The sequence below is a fragment of the Colobus angolensis genome, unplaced genomic scaffold (genome assembly GCF_000951035.1).
Source record: "Colobus angolensis palliatus isolate OR3802 unplaced genomic scaffold, Cang.pa_1.0 Scaffold109, whole genome shotgun sequence".
Classification (NCBI taxonomy): domain Eukaryota; kingdom Metazoa; phylum Chordata; class Mammalia; order Primates; family Cercopithecidae; genus Colobus; species Colobus angolensis.
In genome coordinates this window covers 7293277-7315165 of record NW_012111919.1, presented here as the reverse complement: position 1 = coordinate 7315165, position 21889 = coordinate 7293277, and the positions used below count along the sequence as shown (strand labels likewise).

Genomic DNA, 21889 nt, shown 5'->3' with positions numbered 1-21889 from the left:
TGAGGGGAAGTGGCCAGGGCATGGTGGCTCACACCTGGAATCCCAACACTTTGGGAAGCTGAGGTGGGTAGATTGCTTGAGCCAGGGGTTCAAGAGAGCCTGGGCAACATGGCGAGACCCCTTCTTTATGATAAATACAAAAATTAGCCAGGCGTGGTGGTGGATGCCTGTAATCCCAGCTACTCAAAGGCTGAATTGGGAGAATCACTTGAGCCTGAGAGGTCGAGGCTGCAGTGAGCCATGATTGAGCCACTGCACTCCAGCCTGGGCGACAGGGTGAGATCCTGTCTCAAAAATAAACAAACAAATAAATTAATTAATTAAGAGAAAGTGATGTGAACAATATCAGCATCTGTTGATTGTAAGACACGATTGCCCTCTATGTCCTCTCTCTTTCCTTCTTCCTACCAGCTGGGAAGTGGAAACAACTGGAGACCCAGAGAGGAAAGCCATGTGTTGAAGATCTCTGAATGACCTCATGGAGCACAGCCCACTGGCCCACTCCAGACTGATGTGAGAGAAAGGAAAAGCACTTCCATATTGCTGGAGCCACTGTCTTTTGAGTTTCTTTATACTCTAAATAGCACAGGCACCTAATAATCAGGTTTGGGAGTGCTTTAGAAACCTGATGGCACAAATAAAGGTGAATTCTGAGCAATCCAAAGCAAACCAAGTGACTGGCCTCATTGGAAAGGGAAGCAAGAGCTAGAAATGTTTCCTATCCTGCTATATGGGAGATCATTGCAAGGCTTCATGAACTCAGAGTTTGGGCTCATGTGCCCATTACAGGATGGTGATCCTTCTACTTGTAATGTCAAATCATGTGGAATAGAAAAGTACCTCCTGATACAAAGAAAATACAGGGGAGGTAAAGTAAGCAGAAAACTGTAAAGCCTACTTGTGGTGCCCAGGAATCAGGTTGATGTTCCCTAAGTCAAAATGAAGTAGCAAAAGGCCTCTCTTGCAAGATCGTAGCAAAGCTGCCACCACAGGACTTTAAAATGTTAAAGGTACCTGAAACTCTAAAGTCAGGTTCACATGCTGTAAATGTAATAAAGGATGAATTAAAAGATTCGTTCTTCTTTATGTCTTGACCCAAATCATATCCATCATTGAATGTTAGGCACATATTTAAAAACAAAAAATTTCTTTTTTTTTGAGACGGAGTTTTGCTCTTGTTGCTTAGGCTGCAGTGCAATGGCGCAATCTCGGCTCACTGAAACCTCTGCCTCCCGGGTTCAAGCGATTCTCCTGCCTTAGCCTCCTAGGTAGCTGGGATTACAGGTGCCCACCACCAGGCCTGGCTAATTTTTTGTATTTTTTGTAGAGATGGGGTTTCACCATGTTGGCCAGGCTGGTCTTGAACTCCTGACCTCAGATGATCCTCCTGCCTCGGCCTCCCAAAGTGCTGGGATTACAGGTGTGAACCACTACACCTGGCCTATTTAAAAATTCTTGATTAGCTAGTCTTTGTCTTTTTTTTTTAACAAAGTTTGGGTGAACAAAAAGCATAGGGAGGATGACAATAGGACAATTTCAGGAGCTCTTTCAAGGCTACAACACAAGGCTCCACAATACCTCCTGGGACAGCTACCCAGTTTCAGATATTGCAGTCAGACTGCCTCATACTTAAGCTAGCTTTGCAAATCCAAACATAAAAAAAAAAATAAATTAACAGCAGTCATGACTTCTAAAATTTTTAAAAAGACATCAGCTACTTCTTACATACCCTTGAGCTAACTTCTACACCAAGCAACCAGAAAATAAAACAGCCTTTAAATGCTGAAATGTTCTTTTCCACTTTTACAAAATGTTTATTTCTTTTATCTAGAATAGCTGAGTCAACTATTATTAAATGATTCTTTAATGATTAAATTAAAGTATTATTGAATAGTCATCTGGGTCCACTCACAAATGGATCAAGGCATGCTCTATCCACAGAGTGTTTTTCAAATACAAAGGCAGCCTCGGCTCTTTGAGCTCCTCTGGTGAGCGGGAGCCATGCCTACCATTCCTCCTTGCTCCTGGGACAGCCATTCCTGGCTCTGCAGCCTCGCCCTTCAGAGGCCATCACAATCACCATCCAGGAAACCTGCTGTGCCTTGCAGACCCAGTCCCAGTATGTTTCAGGTCCACTGTGTAGAGACTGAATTCTGCAGGGTTGGGGAAGCAGACTGGGCTGGAGCCCTTCCAAAGGAGACAGGCTTTCCCTGCAGAGAGACCTGGACACCTTCAGGCAGCCAAGCATGGTGGGTAAGAAATGAGGGCAGTCAGCTTGGGATTCTCTTTCCTTACGAATCATCCTGGCATCCTTCTGTATGAAGGGATCTGCGGCATTTCACCATTATTACGGTGTTTAAATGATGTAAAGGAAGGGGTGGGGTTGGGCAAGAGAAGAAACTCAAGGCCTCGTGAACCTCAGAGCTTAGATTACTGCTTTTCCTCTTCCTGCAAAAAATTCCAGAAATTCCTGATATGGAAAAACCATCTGCTATGAAAAAAGATAAAAAAATAAATTGGCTACTTACCAAGAGTGGAAAGTGGAAAATTTCCATTTTGGTAGAAGGCGAAAATTATGGTAGAAGTGAAACTGAAAAGTAAAGAAGTACAAGGCCCAGTTCTCTGAACACATGCTCCTTTGTTTCTCATCTCTGATCCAATAGTAAGGATGGAATGTTTATAATTATGAACTTGAGCTTTTCAAAGCATCTTAGATAATTCGAAGTCAATGGGACCTTGGAAGCCCCAAGTCCAACGCTCTCCATGTTTGTGCTATTTTATTGTAACCTTCTTGAGTGTGTCTAATCTGTTACACACTCAAAAGGAACAGAACCTGGGATCCCCAGGTCAGAAGGTTACTACCAGCAGAGATCTGATCTGGGGTGGGTGTCCTTTAAGGGGTCCAAAGTCATAACAGGTCTGAGAATCTGAACTGGCCTAAGAAAGGAGGAGTGGGGAGTAAAGTCTGGGAACCAGGGATAGTTGGAGAGGAAAGGCAGATCCAGGGTCAGGGATTAGGGTCAGCAGGCAGGATGAGGGAGGCAGCTTTAGTAGGGCCAGGCATTGCGCAAGAATTGCTCAAGAGCAGTGGCCTGGACAAAGAACCTCTTGTTCCAGGAGGTTTGAGTGCATTTAGTCAGCCCACTCCTAGACAGAACCTTCTGGGTTTTAGGAGTCCAGAAGTAGGGAGAGAGGGCTGACCTCAGCTAAGGAAAGGAGGGATGACCCTCCTCATCTAGTAAGGGTCTGCGGTATCCCTATCTCAAGGTCAGCCATCCTCCAACCAAGTTCAGGGTCCCTCTGGTGAATGTGTATCTCTTAGGAGTGCCTCTGGGTCAGCTCCAGGGCCAGGGTCCTCAGATTAGAGAAGCCCAACCCTCTGGCGTGGCCATCTCCATCCACCAGGGCTTGGTCCTGGCTGGGTGACAGCTCCAGGCACTGGGGATCCTGACGGTGTCTTATATGGCATTCTGTATCCGTCAATGCTCAGGGGTCACTGTTGACTGAGAGAGTCTTACCCAGCACTGCTGTTCCTTCCCCTGCCCTCCCTTAGTTTCTAGGGGACGTGCTCACATTGGAGTTGAACTGGAAGGGAAATGTAAAGAGAAGGGAAAATAGAAGGACTGCTCAGTTTTCGCTGCTCTGCACATCACTGCCCATCATACTGCAAGCCCATGAACAATGCCTTGAAATTCACATCTCATCTTTTCTCTGCTCACATTTGGCTGCCCACCACCATCCCTATGCTAAACACCTATGAGCCAGAGTCCACACACAACTGAAATGGGGTGACAATGTGGGGAGGCAGTGGGGCAGATGAGGGTGGTTCTGCCCCTGGGTCCAGCATCCAAGGTTCATGTCCATATGGTCAAACGCCAAATACAGACACCTGCATCACGGCAGGAAGACACAGCCTCTCACCCTGTCTGCATGAGCATATTTTACTCTTCCAAAGCTGCCATCAGTGATGAGGAAGATAATGATGATGTATGTGGCATTGGGTACAAAAAGACGGGGAGGGCAAGGAGAGACAGAATAAGAGATCAAATCTAACAGATTTTTCTTCTCCAAATGTTTATGAACAAAGCCCTCAGTGAGGCCTTCAGGGTTTAAATACTTAGAGGCCACAATGGCTATTTTTAACAGAATGGTACTAAATTTGAATTGCAGTTGTAAGGGCAGCAGAATGATTCTAAGTGGCTCTGCTGGCTCTAGGACATTTTTTACTGAGAGAACCATCACTGAAGAGAGAGCTGGTGAAATTAGTATTAAGTGTTTAATGTTAGAGCTAGCATATTAGTTTTAGGTTCAACCTAGGATAAAGTCATTTTTACTTGCTTGAGTATAATTTACAATACTTCAAGGCCCTTAATATAATCAGCATGCATGGTAGATTTGCTCTTATTCAGGATGTAACCTCATTTTATTATATAAAATGATTACAGAAACATATTGATTTGGATCCTGCTTTTTACACCAAGGGTGGCTTGATTTAAGATTCGCTGGTGAGGCCTGTGCTTTCTAGACTTCTCCACCCCATCAGCACTGTGCACATTTCACTGTAGTTCAAGACTGGCTCTGTCTTCTTCTGCCAGGAGGAAGGGGCCTTGGATGGCAGTGGGGCTGATGGGCAGCTGCAGGGGGAGGCCCATCAAAGAGATCAAAGTGAGGGAGAGCACCAGAAAGACCCACAGAGCCAGCCGGGTGGTCAGCCAGTCCATATGGAGTGGGTCTACAGCAGGTGTGGCGGGGGTGGTGGGCTTGGCTGGGTTACAGGCAGGTTGTGGAAGATCCCAGAAGTCAAGCTGAGGATGCTGGATTTTTTTCTCAAAGAGCTAGGAAAATACAGTTTGGGGTCTGTGTGTTGAAGATCATACATAGCAGTATTAACCCGGAAGGACAAGAGCAGGATGGGGAGCAGGGAGACTATGTCCAAGGCTACTTACATCATCTGAACGAAAAGAGAAGAGCCTAGACCAGGAGAAAGGCTAGAGTCAATGAAAGTAGAGGATGGCTATAAAAGACTCCATGGAGGCCGGGTGTGGTGGCTCACATCTGTAATCCCAGCACTTTGGGAGGCTGAAGCAGGTGGATCACGAGGTCAGGAGTTCGAGACCAGCCTAACCAACATGGTGAAACACCGTCTTTACTAAAAACACAAAAATTAGCCAGGCACGGTGGCACGCACCTGTACTCCCAGCTATTCAGGAGGCTGAGGCAGGAGAATCGCTTGAACCCAGGAGGCAGAGGTTGCAGTGAGCCAAGATCACGCCAATGCACTCCAGCCTGGGCGACAGAGTGAGACTCCATCTCAAAAAAAAAAAAAGACTCAGTGGAGAATGGAACCAACAGGACTGAGAACCGCGGCCTGAATCCTGAATCCACCCAACCCTCAGCCCCCATGAGCAACGCCACCAGGAATATCTGAGCGTTCTCCTGACATTCAGTCTCTGAATTGTGGCATGATGTCTGGGCAGCAAACACAACGTGCCCTGCAATTCATGTTTCTTATTGTAGAAGTAACACATCCACATAAAGAATATTTAGGAAAAACACAGAAAAAATAGATACAAAACAAAACAAAACAAAACAAAAATCCCCAGCCACACTGTTCATAAAATGAATACTCCTAACATATTGGTACGTTCTTTGTTGTTGTTGCTGTTGTTGAGATAGGGGCTTGCTCTGTCACCCAGGCTGGAGTGCAGTGGTGTGATCTCAGCTCACTGCAAACTCTGCCTCCTGGGTTCAAGCGATTACCCCATCTTAGCCTCCTGAGTAGCTGGGACTATAGGTACATGCCCCCACACCCAGCTAATTTTTGTATTTTTGATAGAGATGAGGTTTCACCATATTGACCAGGCTGGTCTTGAATTCCTGACCTCAAGTGATCCACCCGCCTCAGCCCCTCAAAGTGCTGGGACTACAGGCATGAGCCACTGCACCTGGCCAGTATGTTCCTTTTTACTATATTTTCTAGCCATTTAGATTTATTGTTGTTGATTTTTTAACTTGATTGCAGATACTGTCTACATAATTATGGATTCTGGTTTTCATTTACTTAAAGCATTTTCCAAATCATATGGAAAGCATCTTTATAAACGCCAATTTTATTGACTAGATAACATTTTATCAAATGACATACACCATGATTCACTGACCTATTCTCCTCCAGCTGGACATTTCATTTCCACTTTTTCATTTTTATAAATAACAAGATAACGAACATCTCTGTTTGTGAAGGTAGACTGTATTTAAGATTGATTCCTTGGGGCCTGGCACAGTAGTTCATGCCTGTAATCCCAACACTTTGGGAGGCCGAGGCGGGAGGATTGCTTGAGCCTGGGAGTTCCAGACCAGCCTGGGCAACATGGTAAAACCCGATTTCTACAAAAAATACAAAAATGAGCCGGGCATGGTAGCATTCGCCTGTGGTCCCAGCTATGTGGGAGGCTGAGGTGGGAGGATGGCTTGAGCCCAGGAGGCTGAGGTTGCAGTGAGCCAAGATCATGCCACTGCACTCCAGTCTGGGTGACACAGCAAGACCTTGTCTCAAAAAAAAAAAAAAAGGATTCTTTGGGATCAACAAATAGAAATGGAATTACTGAGTCAAAGGGCATAAGTGTTTTTAAAGCTCTTGACACATTATTTCAAAATTACTTTCTAGAGAGTTTCAACCAATTTGTACTCTTTCTAGAAAAGAATGAAAATGCCTCCCATTTTGCCATCTATTGGTTAATACTGGAAATTATATTTCCTTTGTGATGAATTTAATAAGTTAGTATCTTAACATTTCATTATGTACCTTCGATCACAAGGCTGTTGGGTGTCATCCCACGTGTGTGGCAAGTTCTCTCTCCTCTCCTGTAAGTCGCTTGTCTGTGGCCCTTGCCTCAAATCTCTTAGTATCTCAGTTTCTCCACTCCACCCACTATTTGGTATGAGCTACTAATATATAAGTTTGAATCCTTTTGTCTTAATTTTCAAATATACTTTTTTGTTGTTTGTCCCTTAAACTTTGAGTGTTTCTTTTTTCTTTTCTTTCTTTTTTACTTTTTGAGACAGAGTCTCTATCTGTTGCCCAGGCTACAGTGCAGTGGCGCACACACAGCTCACGGCAGCCTTGACCTCCTGGCTCAAGCCATCCTCCTACCTCAGCTTTCCGAGTAGCTGGGACTACAGGTGCATACCACCACGCCCAGCTCATTTTTGTTTATTTTTTGTAAAGATGGGCAGTATGTTGCCCAGGCTGGTTTTGAATTCCTGGGCTCAGTGATCCCCCCCTTCAGCCTCCCAAAGTGCTGGGATTATAGGCGTGACCGTGCCTGGTCTGAGTGCTTCTTTATTGACATCAAAATATTTAAATTCTTCAACAGTTAAGTCTATTGATCAGTCACTTGCTTTAAGAATTCTTCACTCTTTAAACATAGAAAGCCCTTCTCTTTCAGAAGGTTGAAAAATATTTCACCTAAGTGTATTTTTAATGGACAAATTGCCCTTAACTCTGTCTTCTTATTAGAATGTAGATGACTCCTCCTTAGTTTTCAAGACAGTAAGTGGGATAAGGCAGGATAGGTTGGATGAGGATGGCAGTGCACTCATAGCCTCAATTTTTATTAAGGCCCCAGACGGTATGAGGGCTTCTGTATGGAAACACAAGAGAGAATGGATGCTGGAAGAGGTGCTGTAGGAAGCCAACACCTTCTTCTTCCCAAACCTCGGCAGCAGCATCACCTGCCTTTGGAAGATCACAGGGGATATACTCCTTAGCCCCAGTTCCCAGTTTTCTTGGTCTGTTTGATAATCTATTTCTTTTTTTTTTTTTTTCTTTTTTGAGACAAAGTCTTACTCTGAGAGTCACCCAGGTTGGAATGCAGTGGCACAATCATGGTTCCCTGCAGCCTCGACCTTCTGGGCTCAAGTGATCCTCCTGCCTCAGCCTCCCAAGTAGCTGGCACTGCAGGTGTGCACCACCACACCTGGCTAATTTTTAAATTTTTTGTAGAGATGGAATCTTGCTATGTTGCCCAGGCTAGTCTTGAACTTAGTGATCCTCCCACCTTGACCTCCCGAAGTGCTGGGATTACAGGTGTGAGCCACTCTGCCTGGCCATCATTTTCTTAAAAGGACCCTATGTTTAGCCTAACGATATAGTTCCTGACATTCTCCCTCCCTCCCTTCCAAACTACTTACCCATATCGATGGCGACCCACATCACGGATGAGCCTCTCAGAGAGGTAGGCGCCAATACGATCAAGCTTTTCTGGAGCTGAGAGAGCATAGAAGGTCAGCTTCTCCATGTTGGTCTTCACCAGTCCATCCTGCAGGAGAAAACAACTTGTGCTCACTGTGGCCACACTACGGCTAGACGAGTTCAAGTCTAGAGAAAAATAATCATTCGACTGAATCAGCATTTACAGAGTGCCCTTTATGGATGTGCCGGGCCACATGTGGGTTTCAGTGACAGACAGATGATTAAAACATAGTTTTAGTTATAAGCTCACACCTATAATCCCAGCACTTTGGGAGGCTGAGGTGGGCAGATCACGAGTTTGAGACCAGCCTGGCCAACATGGTGAAACCCTGTCTTTACTAAAAATATGAAAATTAGCCAGGCATGGTGGCGAGTGCCCATAATCTCAGCTACTCAGGAGGCTGAGGCAGGAGAATTGCGTGAACCCGGGGAGTGGAGGTTACAGTGAGCCGAGATCGCGCCATTGCATTCTAGCCTGGGCGACAGAGCGAGACTTCATCTCAGAGGGGGAAAAAAAAAAAAGAATAGCAAGTGATACAAATGTATAATGTATATATGTGTGTGCATGTGTATGGATATATATACATGAATGCATACATGTATGTGCATATGGGTGTGTATATATATACACACCGTGTGTGTGTGTCTAAGAATAGATGATACAGCATCATTAAAAGCCATCAAAGCCGGGCGCGGTGGCTCACACCTGTAATCCCAGCACTTTGGGAGCCTAAGGCAGGCGGATCACAAGGTCACAAGATCAAGACCATCCTGGCCAACCTGGTGAAATCCCATCTCTAATTAAAGTACAAAAAATTAGCTGGGCATGGTGGCACGTGCCTGTAATCCCAGCTACTTAGGAGGCTGAGGCAGGAGAATCTCTTAAACCAGGGAGTCAGAGATTGCAGTGAACCAAGATCACGCTACTGCACTCCAGCCTGGCGACAGAGCGAGACTCCTTCTCCTCAAAAAACAAACAAACAAACAAACAAAAAAACACCCCAAATTAAAACATGTTGGAGAGCCAGCACCGAGGCACACACAGGACGAAGGCAGCTCTGCAGCTCTTAGGGAGCTCTACAGAGGATGCTCCCATCAAGACAGGCCATTGGTTCCCAGAGAGCAAGTCAAGTACATCAGATCCCAATGTTTCCCAGACCACAACCCACAAAGCAGCCTGACGGGTGGAGAGGTGGCTTGGAGGCCAGGCCCTGTGTGTGTATGCCCCTAGACACCTGGCAGACACAGAGGGTGGCAGCCAGGGGGAAAGACCTGGGCTCCTGTGCCCAACCCAAGACAGGGGAGCCCTCACACTGAGCAGCAGGGAGCTACGATCACTCAGAGTTAGCAGCTCGGGGCAATCACGCAGAGACACGCAGGAGAGAGATGTCTCGGTTGGACAGCGATGGCCCAAGCATACCGAGACGCACTTTCAGCTGCCTTCTGCGGATCCAAATGCCCTCATCCTTCATGTCCCTAGCAGCCTCTCACCACTGCCCAGGTGGTGTGGCCCAGGTTCCAGTTTCTCTGGGAAGGCTCAGTGCCCGGGGACCCTGACCAGGCCTGCCTTCCCCCCCGGCAGGAGGCCTGGCTTCCAAGCTGCCCCCGTCAGAGGCCCTGCCTGGACCGTGAGAGCCACGACGCCTGCCAGAGATGTGACCCACCTCGGGATCCTCAGGGAAGATGTTGTCAACCAGCCTTTTGTACCTGGGGCGTAGGGCACTGCAGCAGCCACACACACCTGGAATGAGAACGGGAAAAACTGTGAGCAAAGCCTCCTGGTCAGGTCCAGAAAAGCTGGGAGCCAGGGCCGAGGCTGCCTGTGAAGAAACAAACCAAGGCTGGAAACAGGCCCCTTCCTTGGAGGGCTCGGGACCTTGTCCTCTCAGAGTTGGCATCTCTCATTGTCCCCCGTCCCCACATTCTAAGACATCTGCCATGTGCCATTCTGGCATCTTCATGTCTTTTGCTTGGGGGTTGGGCACAGTGTCATATGCAAGGCCAGGCCACAGGGAGCATTTTAAGGGGTGAGGCTTCGTGGGTGGGAACTTACATAAAGGTCAGGTGCTGTGCCCACCTACTGTGCTGTTACACACACACACACACAGACACACACACAGACACACGTTTCCGGGACAGGAATATGAAAGTGCCTTCTGCAGCTCAGGAATCTAACAGAGCACCCTGGGAAGATGGATTCAGGTTTGGGGGGCAGGTGTTCTTTCCTATCTGCCCCCTCGTTTGCTCCTGACTTTCTTTATTCCCTGCTCTTCAGTCTCCCTCTATTGTCCTATCTCCTGGAGCCATTTCCATTATAGAAAGTTATGTGCAACTATGATAAACTGACATCATCATCAATGATTCACATTTGACGATGCATCTTTAACGCAGTGTGACGGTGGAATTTGAAAACTGCAGCCTTTTAGAGTTGGGCAGGGCCTTGAGGGCCATCCAGTTTGTGGTTCTCAAATGCCAGACCCCAGTGAGGTTTGCACCAATCTGTAGCAAAATGAAAAATCTGACAACCCTGTGGTATATTTGTGTAAAGCTAAATTTACTCCATTGAGAAGACTGAAGTGACCTCCTCCTTCATGTTTTGGTGCTGTGAAGTGATGGTGTTAGGAAACCAGTGATAAAAACAAACCCGCAAAATTAGAAGTTGGCAACTCTAGGTCTCACCATAAAAAGTTTCAATTAGTAAAGGAATAATAGCCATTGCACTTCTTCAGTCAACCTCCAAATCCACCCAGCTCCACCCCTCACTGAGGGGGTGGGCGTGGAGGAGGAGAGAGGAGGACATCAGGGAGGGGCCCAGGGGGCCTGGGAAAGTCCACCTCCTCCCTCCTCTGCAGTAAGCGCCCCTTCATTCTGCCAATTACAGATGAATTCTATCTGTACAAGCGCACCACTTGAAATGCAAATATGCCCTGGGAAGATTAAGCCTACAGATCATTCAGAAAAGAATGTGTTCCTTCATTGGGAATTACTTTAATCACAAAAGAGGTTTACACAGGGCAGAGAAAAGAGTTCTTTGGGAGTTTTGATTGGCGGGGGGTGGGTGGGTGCCACTCAGGAGGAAAGAGCAGCAGTTTCGGCTCTGGGGTGATTTGGGTTTGGGGATGGGCACGTCCTTGGAGTAGCCATGGGGCACCAAGAGGATGGCAAGAGCCCAGGGGCAGAAAGCGTATTTGTGATCTCCTCCACCACCCTCAGCCTCCACCCACCCCAGCATGGAAGGGACCAGGCAGACTAGTGGGCGGGCTGCATGCCCAGGCTCTCCAGGCTTAGCCTCCTTGCCCGACCTCATTCCTGGCATCTCCTCACCTCTCCCTGCCCCTGCCTGAGAAAAGTGTTAGGGTTCTGGGTGGTTGGCATCCAGGGTTATTTCTTGTGATGGGACAGCTCCCCGGGGCCCAGTCCCCCTTCTTGGGCCTAGAAGCCCAGGGTTTAAACCTGCAGCTGCCCAGTCTTCTGCCTGGCGCAGTTGCCAGGATGCGTCTTTCCAAGGTGCCCAGGTAGCACATGCTCCACGCTCTCCCAGCAGCCTCCCTTGTCACAGTCCCTAAACCAGGAACACGGGCCCTTTGCATTTTCAGGGCGTGAGGAAATAGGAACATGGGGAAGTTAGGACTAAAAAAATTGTAGTGTCAGTTCCTCCCTTGAAACTTTCTGAAGGGCCTGTGAGCCAAGGCCTGCGCTGGACAGAGGCCAAGCTCACAGCTGCTAGAACTCAGGCTTGTCAAGGAGAAAGCTCAATACCATCCTGGGTACTCACGATAGAAACTTCCACATAGCGCCCCAAGGGGACTGTGGGGTTGTCAGTACAGCTAGTCCAGCTGGAGAGGGTTCCCTGAGGCATCAGGCCGGGACAGTCCTGGTCTGGGGACACCGACTCTGTTCTTCTCAAATGAAAACCAGATAGGCTGCTGCCTCCTGCTCTCTTGTATTCCAGAAGGGGAGCTCCTCAGGCCACCCCTTGCTACATCCTTCCTCTCTGGTCCACAGGCCCTCCAGGGAAGGCACCTTCTCCAGCACAGAGGCCTCCAGGAGCTGCCACCACGCAGGGTCCATGGTGGGAACCAGTCCCAGGCAGGGCCCCAGGGCCTTTCTGGACCAGTAGAGAGGAGGTAAGAAGGCCTAAAGAACAAGAGGGGAAGGTGAGGTCTTCCCGGCTTACTCCCCAACACCTCCCTCTTGTCTTTCCTTTCTTCCTAACCTCATCAGACCCTCTGAGGGGCTAGGGAGGCAGTGTGGCCAACAGCATGGGCTCTCAGGTCAAATCCTGGCACTGCCACTTCCTAAACTGTGACTTGGAGCAAGTAACAACATTCTCTGTGCAGGGTGTCCTATCTCTATAACAGGGCTAGGGCTATCCCACAGGGCTGGTAGGAGTCCAGAGCCAGTCCAGGGCTACAAAGCACCTACAGCAGGGCCAGGACTGTCAGGCCTCAGGAAGGTTCTGGAAGCTGCCCACCCCTTTCTGCTTTCCCCCAGGCCCAGTGCTATTGAGCCCTTCCATCCATGCCAGCTGGTCCATGCAGGCCTGGTACATCTTAGCAGGGCTATCCCATTGACCACTTCCTTGGCCACAGTGACTAAGGCCCGTCCAAAGGCGTAAGAAGTGAGAATCACAGTACACACTTTCAGAATACTGTGGGTCTGAAACACGTGCCACTTCCCCAAGGCAGCTCTATGCACTTGCAAGTAATGATACCTTGACCTCAACCTGCATTCCTGTCTGGTCACCTTCCCAAAGCCAGAACCTCAGCACCAACTCTACAAACCCCAATGCAAAGGTGACACAAACATGAGGTCACACAGCAGAATGGAGTCACAAACAAGAGGCATGCTGGAGAGAATCCATGGGACTTGCCATTGGAAGGCCACTAGTGGAGTGGCTGCTGTATGATAGGGGAAGAGGAGGTGAAACTTAAGGGACTGACGAGTGCACGAGGAAGCTACAGCAATCAAGACAGCGTGCTTCTAGTGAAAGAACTGACAGGTGGATCAGCTGGACATCCACGTGCAAAAAAATGAATGTAGACACAGCCCTTACACCCTGCACAGAAGCTTACTCAAAATTGATCATTCACCTGAATGTCAAACACAAAGCTATCAAACTTCTTGAAGATAACATAGGAAAAAGCTTAGATGACCTTTGCTTTCTCCGATGACTTCTTAGATAAAAAACCAAGGGCACAATCCATGACAGAAAGAACTGATAAAATGGAATTCATGAAGATTAAAAATTCCTGCTCTTTGGCTGGGTGTGGTGGCTCAAGCTTGTAATTCCAGCACTTTGGGAGGCAGATGTAGGTGGATCACTTGAGGTCAGGAGTTCAAGACCAGCCTGGCCAACACGGTGAAACCCCGTCTCTACTAAAAATACAAAAACTAGCTGGCCGTGGTGGCGGGCGCCTGTAGTCCCAGCTACTCGGGAGGCTGAGGCAGGAGAATCACTTGAACCCGGGAGACGGAGGTTGCAGTGAGCTGAGATCATGCCACTGCACTCCAGCCTGGGCAACAGAGCGAGACTCCATCTCAAAAAAAAAAAAAAAAAAAAATTCCTGTTCTTCAAAAGGTGCTATCAAGAGAATAAAAAGTCATAGACTGGGAGAAAGTATTTGTAGAAGACAGCTAATAAAGAATGTGTGTGTGTGTGTGTGTGTGTGTGTGGTCTTCAAAACATAAGGAACTCTGGACGTGGTTTGGCTGTGTCTCTACCCAAATCTCATCTTGTAGTTCCCATAATCCCCATGTGTTATGAGAGGGACCTGGGGCGAGGTAATTTAATCATGGGGACAGTTACCCTCATGCTATTCTTGTGATAGTGAATGAGTTCTCGCGAGATCTGGTGGTTTTATGAGGGGCTTTTCCCTGCTTCACTCTGTACTTCTCGCTGCTGCCATGTGAAGAAGGACATGTTTGCTTCCCCTTCTGCCATAATTGTAAGTTTCCTGAGGCCTCCCCAGACATGCTGAACTGTGAGTCAATTAAAGCTCTTTCCTTTATAAATTACCCAGTCTCAGGTATGTCTTCCTTAACAGCATGAGAATGGACTAATACAAACACTTAAAACTAAACAATAAGAAAACAACCCAATTAAAAATGGGGCCAGGCAGGGTGGCTCATGCCTGTAATCTCAGCACTTTGGGAGGCTGAGGTAGGCGGATCACTTGAGGTCAGGAGTTCGAGACCAGCCTGGAAAACCCTGTCTCTACTAAAGATACAAAAATTAGCCGGGTGTGGTGGTGTATGCTTGTAATCCCAGCTACTCGGGCAGCTGAGGTAGCAGAATCACTTGAACCCAGGAGGCAGAGGTTGCAGTGAGCCAAGATCACGTCACTGCACTCCAGCCTGGGAGACAGAGCAAGACTCTGTCTCAATCAATCAATCAATCAATCAATGGCCTGAAATCTTAATAGACATCGCACCAAAGGTGATATGCAGATGGCAAATAAGCCTATGAAAAGATGCTCCATATCATATATCATCCAGGAAATGTAAATTAAAACAATGAGATAACACTCCACACCTATTAGAACGGCCCAGATCCAGAACACTGACAACAGTGCATGCTGGCAGGGATGTGGAGCAGCAGGAACCCTCATTCATTGCTGGTGGGAATGCAAACTGGTACAGCCACTTTGGAAGACAGTTTGGCAGCTTCCTACAAAATTAAATAAACTCTTTCCATACGATCCAGCAATCACACCCCTTGGTATTTACCCAAAGGAAATGAAAACTATGTCTACACAAAAACCTGCACATGGATATTTACCGCAGCTTTATTTAGAATTGCCAAAATTTGGAAGCAACCAAGATGTCCTGCAGTGGGTGAATAAACTGTGGTACATCCAGACAATGGAATATTATCCAGCACTAAAAAGAAATGAGCTATCAAGCCATGAAAAGACATGGAGGAAACTTAAATGTATATTACTAAGGGAAAGAAGCCAATCTGAAAAAGCTACATACTGTATGCTCTAAAAAAATAGAGTCTTCAAAAAAAAAAGAAAGAGTACATGGGGTAGGAGAGCAGATGCTCTGGAGAGCAGAGCCACAGTCCCCAAACTGTGTTCCATGAAACACTAGCTGTGTGATGCTAACAAGCATTTCCCAGAAAAAGGCTCCAAGGACAAATAAATATACGAAGCCAGGCATACTAAATCCCCCTATACCAGATTCATAGCACAAATAAATATATTCTGAAAAGTCGACAGCCACCAGCACCCTCCTTTTGGCCAAGTGTGGTGACTCATGCCTGTAATCCCAGCACTTTGGGAGGCTGAGGCAGGCGAATCACTTGAGGTCACAAGTTCTAGACCAGCCTGGCCAACATGGTGAAATGCTGTTTCTACTAAAAATATAATAATTAGTCAGGTGTGGTGGCACAGGCCTGTAGTCCCAGCTACTCGGAAGGCTGAAGCAGGAGAATCGCTTGAGCCGGGGAGGTGGAGGATGGAGTGAGCTGAGATTGTGCTACTGCACTCCAGCCTGGGCAACAGAAGGAGATTCCGTCTCAATCAATCAATCAGTAAATAAATAAATGAAATCATTGTGATGAATATTTTAATTATGCTTTTTTCAAGACATTTATTACCTACTTTAAAAACAGGTGGGAAATAGTAAGGAATATAATACTATAAATGTATCACATTGGGAACAGCCCTAATTTTAGAGTTTAAAGCATACTGGTGTTTAAGTCCTGCTTCTGTCATTCGACCTTTGAGTTCCAGGCCCAATTCCATCATTCGACCTTAAGTTTCCTTAACAGATTTTCCCTAAGTTACAGTTTTATGATGGAAATCCCAGATCATTTGCCATAGAATCTAAAAAGAGAGAAATTATCTTGAGCTCTGAGAGTTGGGGAAGGCTTCCCAGAAGAGAGATACAAGAGATGGGGTAGGGTTCATGGCAGTGAGAAAGACAGTGGGTGCCTTATTCCCTGTGAGTCAGGCACAGCTCTAACATACTTCACAAGCACCAACTTTTGTAATCCTTACAACAACCTGTGAAAGGAAAATAAATCTTGGGGCCCCCAAATCACTAAGCTGAAGGGAAAAGTCAAGCTGTGAACCGCTTAGGGCCAACCTGCCTCCCATTCGATTCTAAGTCACCCCTCTGCTCACTGAGATAAATGTATATCTGATGGCCTCATTTGAAGAGGCTAATCAGAAACTCAAAAAAATGCAACCATTTATCTTTTATCTACCTATGGCCTGGAAGCCCCTTCTCCACTTTGAGTTGTCCTGCCTTCGCCTCAAGTTGTCCCACCTTTCTGAACTGAACCAATGTACATCTTACATATATTGATTGATGTCTCATGTCTCCCTAAAATGGATAAAACCAAGTTGTGCCCCGACCACCTTGGGCACATGTCGTCAGGACCTCCTGAGGCTGTGTCACGGGCGCGTCCTCAGCCTGGCAAAATAAACTTTCTAAATTCACTGAGACTGGCCGGGCACGGTGGCTCACGCCTGTAATCCCAACACTTTGGGAGGTCAAGACAGGTGGACCACTTGAGGTCAGAAGTTCGAGATCAGCCTGGCCAACATGGTGAAACTCCTTCTCTACTAAAAATACAAAAAAAGTAGAATGGCATGGCAGCGTGCTCCTGTAATCCCAGCTATTCAGGAGGCAGAGGCACAAGAATCGCTTGAATCTGGGAGGCAGAGGTTGCAGTGAGCCGAAATCACGCCACTGCACTCCAGCCTGGATGACAAAGTGAGACTCCTTCTCAAAAAAATAAATAAATAAAAAGTAAAAATACATAAATAAATTAATTAACTGAGACCTGTCTCAGATTTTCTGGGTTCACAAACCCAGGGCATAGGTACTATTTGTTTTTTTTTAGACGGAGTCTTGCTCTGTTGCCCAGGCTGGAGTGCAGTGGCACAGTCTCTGCTCACTGCAAGTTCTGCCTCCCGGACTCATGCTATTCTCCTGCCTCAGCCTCCAGAGTAGCTGAGACTACAGGCACCCGCCATCACGCTCAGCTAATTTTTTGTATTTTTAGTAGAGACGAGGTTTCACCGTGTTAGCCAGGATGGTCTCGATCTCCTGATCTCATGATCCACCCGCCTCGGCCTCCCAAAGTGCTGGGATTACAGGCGTGAGCCACCGCGCCCAGCCTCAGCATAGGTACTATTTTTATCACCATTTTATAGATGAGAAAACTGAGGCATTAAGCGGTTAAGTTACCTGCCTAGAGCCACACAGCTAATAAATGACAGACTAGAATCTGAACCCCAAAAATCTACCTTCAGAGTCCATGTTCTGAAATATAAAACCAGGGAAGCGATGCATTACCATTGTCACAGAGCTAGGGAAACTGAGGCCTACGTGGAAAGAGAACCACTAGGCCAGTGCATCTCAGGCTGTAGAGTGCACGAGTCTCTTGGGGATCTGGTTAAAATGCAAGCTCCGATTAGACTCTGGGGTGAGGCCTGAGACTCTGCATTTCTTTGAGGTTCCCAGGGGATGCTGATGTCCCTGGCCCTAGGACCACTCTTTGAGTCTGCAAACCACCAGAGCATGGTAGTTAAGAATCTGGGCTTGGAGGTCAGACAGGATTACGATGAAATCCTAGCTCTTCTCATTTCTTACTGCCTGGCCCTGTGCAATAGTCCACACTTCCTGGATAGGTAATCGAAGCTGATGGCAGGAGATTCCCAGTTCTCCTCTCCAAGAGGAGAGCTGGGGGAGCTTTGGTCAGGAGCGCCCAGCCTCTGGGTCCCAAAGCAGCTTAGTGGGTGCTGGGAACCCACAAGCACCCCTAGAAAGCTTCCAACCCAACAATGGTGAATTCTAAGTAGCCACAAAACCCAGCTAGGAAAGAAACAAATAATAGACATTAAAAAGAAACTAGAAACAGTTCATTGTAACTAGACACTAAGTAATATGTTTTTATAAATTTCTTCAACTCACTCTGATGGTATTTATTCTTAATGTATTCATACATAGAAACTGTGGAGTTTAACTCACAACTATATGCCTATAAAAGAATCATTTAATTCTGAGACATTTTATTGCTAAGGCAGAAGCACTTTCCAACGGGTCGTCTTTCACTCTCTGGAGATCGTGTCTGGCAGATCCAACCACAGTAGCTGAAGGTAAATTTACGAAGGATCCTCTTCTGTCACTAGGAGCTGTCTTACCTGATATTTTCATACCTATTTTAAGGAAGAGAGGGAAACGTGATATGGCCAATTCCCTGGTATGTAGCTGCACTGTCACTGAAAAGGCAAATCGGTAGGAATAAACCAAATGTTCAATGACATAATTTTGGCAGCTTCCTCCTTTAAAACCATAAGAATGGTGAGACCTCCCTCAGTGGCTCATTTTGCCCCAAACCCCCTGTCCGGAATGTTCTTTCCCATGTCCTCTGGCCTCCCACTCTCATGTCCCTAAGGTCTCTGCCCAAATGTCACCGAGCTGGAAAGAGCTTCCCTGACCAGCATTCCACCTTAATTTTCTGTCCTGATTTATTCCTTTTCATAGTGCTTTTTACCAACGGACACAGTTCATCGTGTCTACACTCCATCTCCCCACTAGAAGGTAAGCTCCTCAAGTATAGGACCTTTGTCCATTTGTCCCCACTGTGTCCCAGGGCTGGAATAGGGTCCAACCCACTGGTGGTGGTGGCAGGGGGTGCTCATACAGGTTTGTCCAATGAAGGGATGACGGTGTGATTGAGCAGAAAAGCAATGATGAATTTCAAGGTCAGTAATTTCAAAGTCAGTAAGTCAAAGTCTATGAGGCACTTAGCAAAGGATCTCCGGGTGCTTGCAAGACAGTGCTCCCAGGGGAACTTTGGGGGAAAGTTCCTGTTATGGAACAGTTGGCTCCTGTTCCTGAACTTGGTGCCCAGCCCATCTTCTACGGCTGCCAACACCTGTAGCTCCTGAGGCCCGGCTCACTGGGACCAGTCTCTCTCCAGGCAGACATGCCGGGCATCAGGGAGCCTGGGTCAGAGTTCCTCCTGTCCGCCCAAGGCCTCTAGCCTGCTTTGTCCTCACTCCCCCAACCCCCTAGCTGGCTCCTGGCTTGGCCTGTGGCCGCAATCCTGGCTGCTCATCAGAATGACCCCTGTGCTGTGAAGAGGACCCAGAGGTGTTTAAAATACTCCAACACAATTCCGGCACACAGCCAGGGTAAGGTGCCACCAGCTCCTTGTCTGTCCAACATGTGAGAGCAGATCCTACAGCTGCTGGCAGCCTTGCCACAGAGGACGCAGGACCCTCACCTGGGCCACCAGCAGCATCTGGGTCCCCGTGATCCCTAGGCGTTGCAGCCCTGTTTCTTCTTTGGCCTGCTTGCTGGATCCTGTTTGCCTGACTGAGCTGTCCCCTTGATCACAGCCACCCCCTACTCAGGGCAATTGGTGGTTTGAAACAAAGTCTCAAACGCTACATCATACTTTTCAAAATCTAGGTCCCTTCCCCCAAACTCCCTACTAGTAACCCAGCATCACCTGCCAGGCCCACTGAGATACATTATTTCCTTTGATTTATTTCCTCTCCTTCATTGCCACTCCAGTCTCTCTCATGCAGATTTTAAAATCTAAAAAAAATTCCAGGGGCCTGTATGGCTGCGGGAGGCACCGAGGGGATGGGTCTGACTCAGAAATGGCAGCCTCCATGTTCTACAGCCGGCTGTTGGCTGTAGCCACCCTTCGGAGCCACCTGCCCTGGATGGCCCTGTGGGCCACTGCTCAAGCTCTAGGAGGTTCTGGATTGTTGAATAACCATGGACTCCAAGTACAGCAGCAACAGCACAGGAATCTCTCACTACATGAATACATGAGTGTGGAATTATTGCAAGAAGCTGGCATCTCTGTTCCCAAAGGATATGTGTGGCAAAGTCACCAGATGAAGCTTATGCAATTGCCAAAAAAGTAGGTACAGAAGAAAGAAAGAACATGTGCAGGATAAACTGTAACTATGAGTATTGCTGGCAAGTTCTCTGGGACTCACAAGTAGTAAGAAGCAGGTTCAAAAGATGTTGAGATGAAGGCGCAGGTTTTAGCGGATGGTAGAGGAAAAGGAACATTTGAAAGTGGCCTCAAAGGAGGAGTGAAGACAGTTTTCTCTCCAGAAGAAGCAAAAGATGTTTCCTCACAAATGATTGGGAAAAAGTTGTTTACCAAGCAAATGGGAGAAAAGGGCGGAATATGCAATCAAGGATTGGAACGAAAATACCCCAGGGGAGAAGACTACTTTGCAATAGTGACGGAAAGGTCATTTCAAGGTCCTGTATTAACAGGAAGTTCACATGGTGATGTCAACATTGTAGATGTTGCTGCTGAGACTCCTGATGCAACTAAAGAACCTGTTGATATTGTAGAAGGCATCAAAAAGGAACAAGCTCTCCGGCTTGAACAGAAGATGGGATTTCCACCTAATATTGTGGATTCTGCAGCAGAAAACACGGTCAAGCTTTACAGCCTTTTTCTGAAATATCATGCAACCATGATAAGAAATAAATCCAACGGTGGAAGATTCAGATGGAGCTGTGCTGTGATGGATGCAAACATCAATTTTGACTCTAATTCAGCCTATCACCAAAAGAAAATCTTTGATTTATAGTACTGAACCCAGGAAGATGAAAGTGACAAAGATGCTGCTAAGGCAGATCTCAACTACACTGACCTCAGTGGAAATCTAGACTGTCTAGCAAATGGTGCTGGTTTGGCCATGGCCACAATGGATATAATAAAACTTCAGGGGCCGGGCATGATGGCTCATGTCTGTAATCCCAGCACTTTGGGAGGCCAAAGTGGGCACATCACCTGAGGTCAGGAGGTCGAGAACAGCCTGGCCAACATGGTGAAACCTGTCTCTACTAAAAATACAAAAATTAGTCAGGTGTGATGGCGGGCACCTGTAATCCCAGCTACTCAGGAGGCTGAGGCAGCAGAATCGCTTGAACCCGGGAGGTGGAGGTTGCAGTGAGCTGAGATGGTGCCACTGCACTCCAGCCTGGGCAACAAGAGCAAAACTCCGTCTCAAAAAAAAAAAAAAAAAAAAAGGTTTGGGAGGGACTGCAGCCAACTTCCTTGATGTTGGTGGTGGTGCTACAGTCCATCCAGTAACAGAAGCATTTAAGCATATCACTTCAGATAAAAAGGTACTGGCTATTCTGGGCAACACTTTTGGAGGAATCATGCACTGTGGTGTTTTTGCACAGGGTATAGTCACGGCAGTAAAAGATGTGGAAATTAAAATATCTGTTGTGGGGGTTACAAGGTACATGAGTTGACGATGCTAAGGCACTGAGAGTGGACAGTGGGCTTAAAATTCTTGCTTGTGACGACTTGGAGGAAGCTGCTAGAATGGTCAGAAGGCTCTCTGAAACTGTGACCTTAGCCAAGCAAGCCCACGTGGATGTGAAATTTCAGCCAATGTGATCTAAAAACCCAGAGGATGGCTGAAGGTGTTAAATGTGCTATAATCATTAAGAATACTATGTTCTGTGTTATTGTTCTTTTTAGTATGTGGAGATTGTAATTGCCATGTAGGTATACAAACTTTTAAAAGCATTTGGTTTGGATTTAATTCTACTATTTAGAGAACAGACTGTTTGTACAAAGAACCTAGAATGCAGGTATCTAATTTCTTTTGTTGCAGCCAG

The 21889-nt window shown here is 46.9% G+C and overlaps 1 protein-coding gene and 1 pseudogene across 2 annotated transcripts in view; one reads left to right on the top strand and one right to left on the bottom strand.

Annotated features, from left to right (window-relative positions):
- The window catches only part of EFR3B (EFR3 homolog B (S. cerevisiae)), a 112301-nt gene that overhangs the window by 51870 nt on the left and 38542 nt on the right, over positions 1-21889 (bottom strand). The window contains exons 2-3 of the mRNA XM_011951077.1: positions 9919-9995; positions 8194-8321 (exon numbers count right to left, since the gene is read on the bottom strand). Coding sequence (XP_011806467.1) covers positions 8194-8321; positions 9919-9995 — 205 coding nt within the window. The remainder of the gene's footprint in view (positions 1-8193; positions 8322-9918; positions 9996-21889) is intronic.
- On the top strand, positions 19868-21665 carry LOC105518185 (annotated as a pseudogene). The gene is made up of 3 exons (XR_001002789.1): positions 19868-20157; positions 20249-20989; positions 21297-21665. The product of XR_001002789.1 is annotated as a succinyl-CoA ligase [ADP-forming] subunit beta, mitochondrial-like (transcript).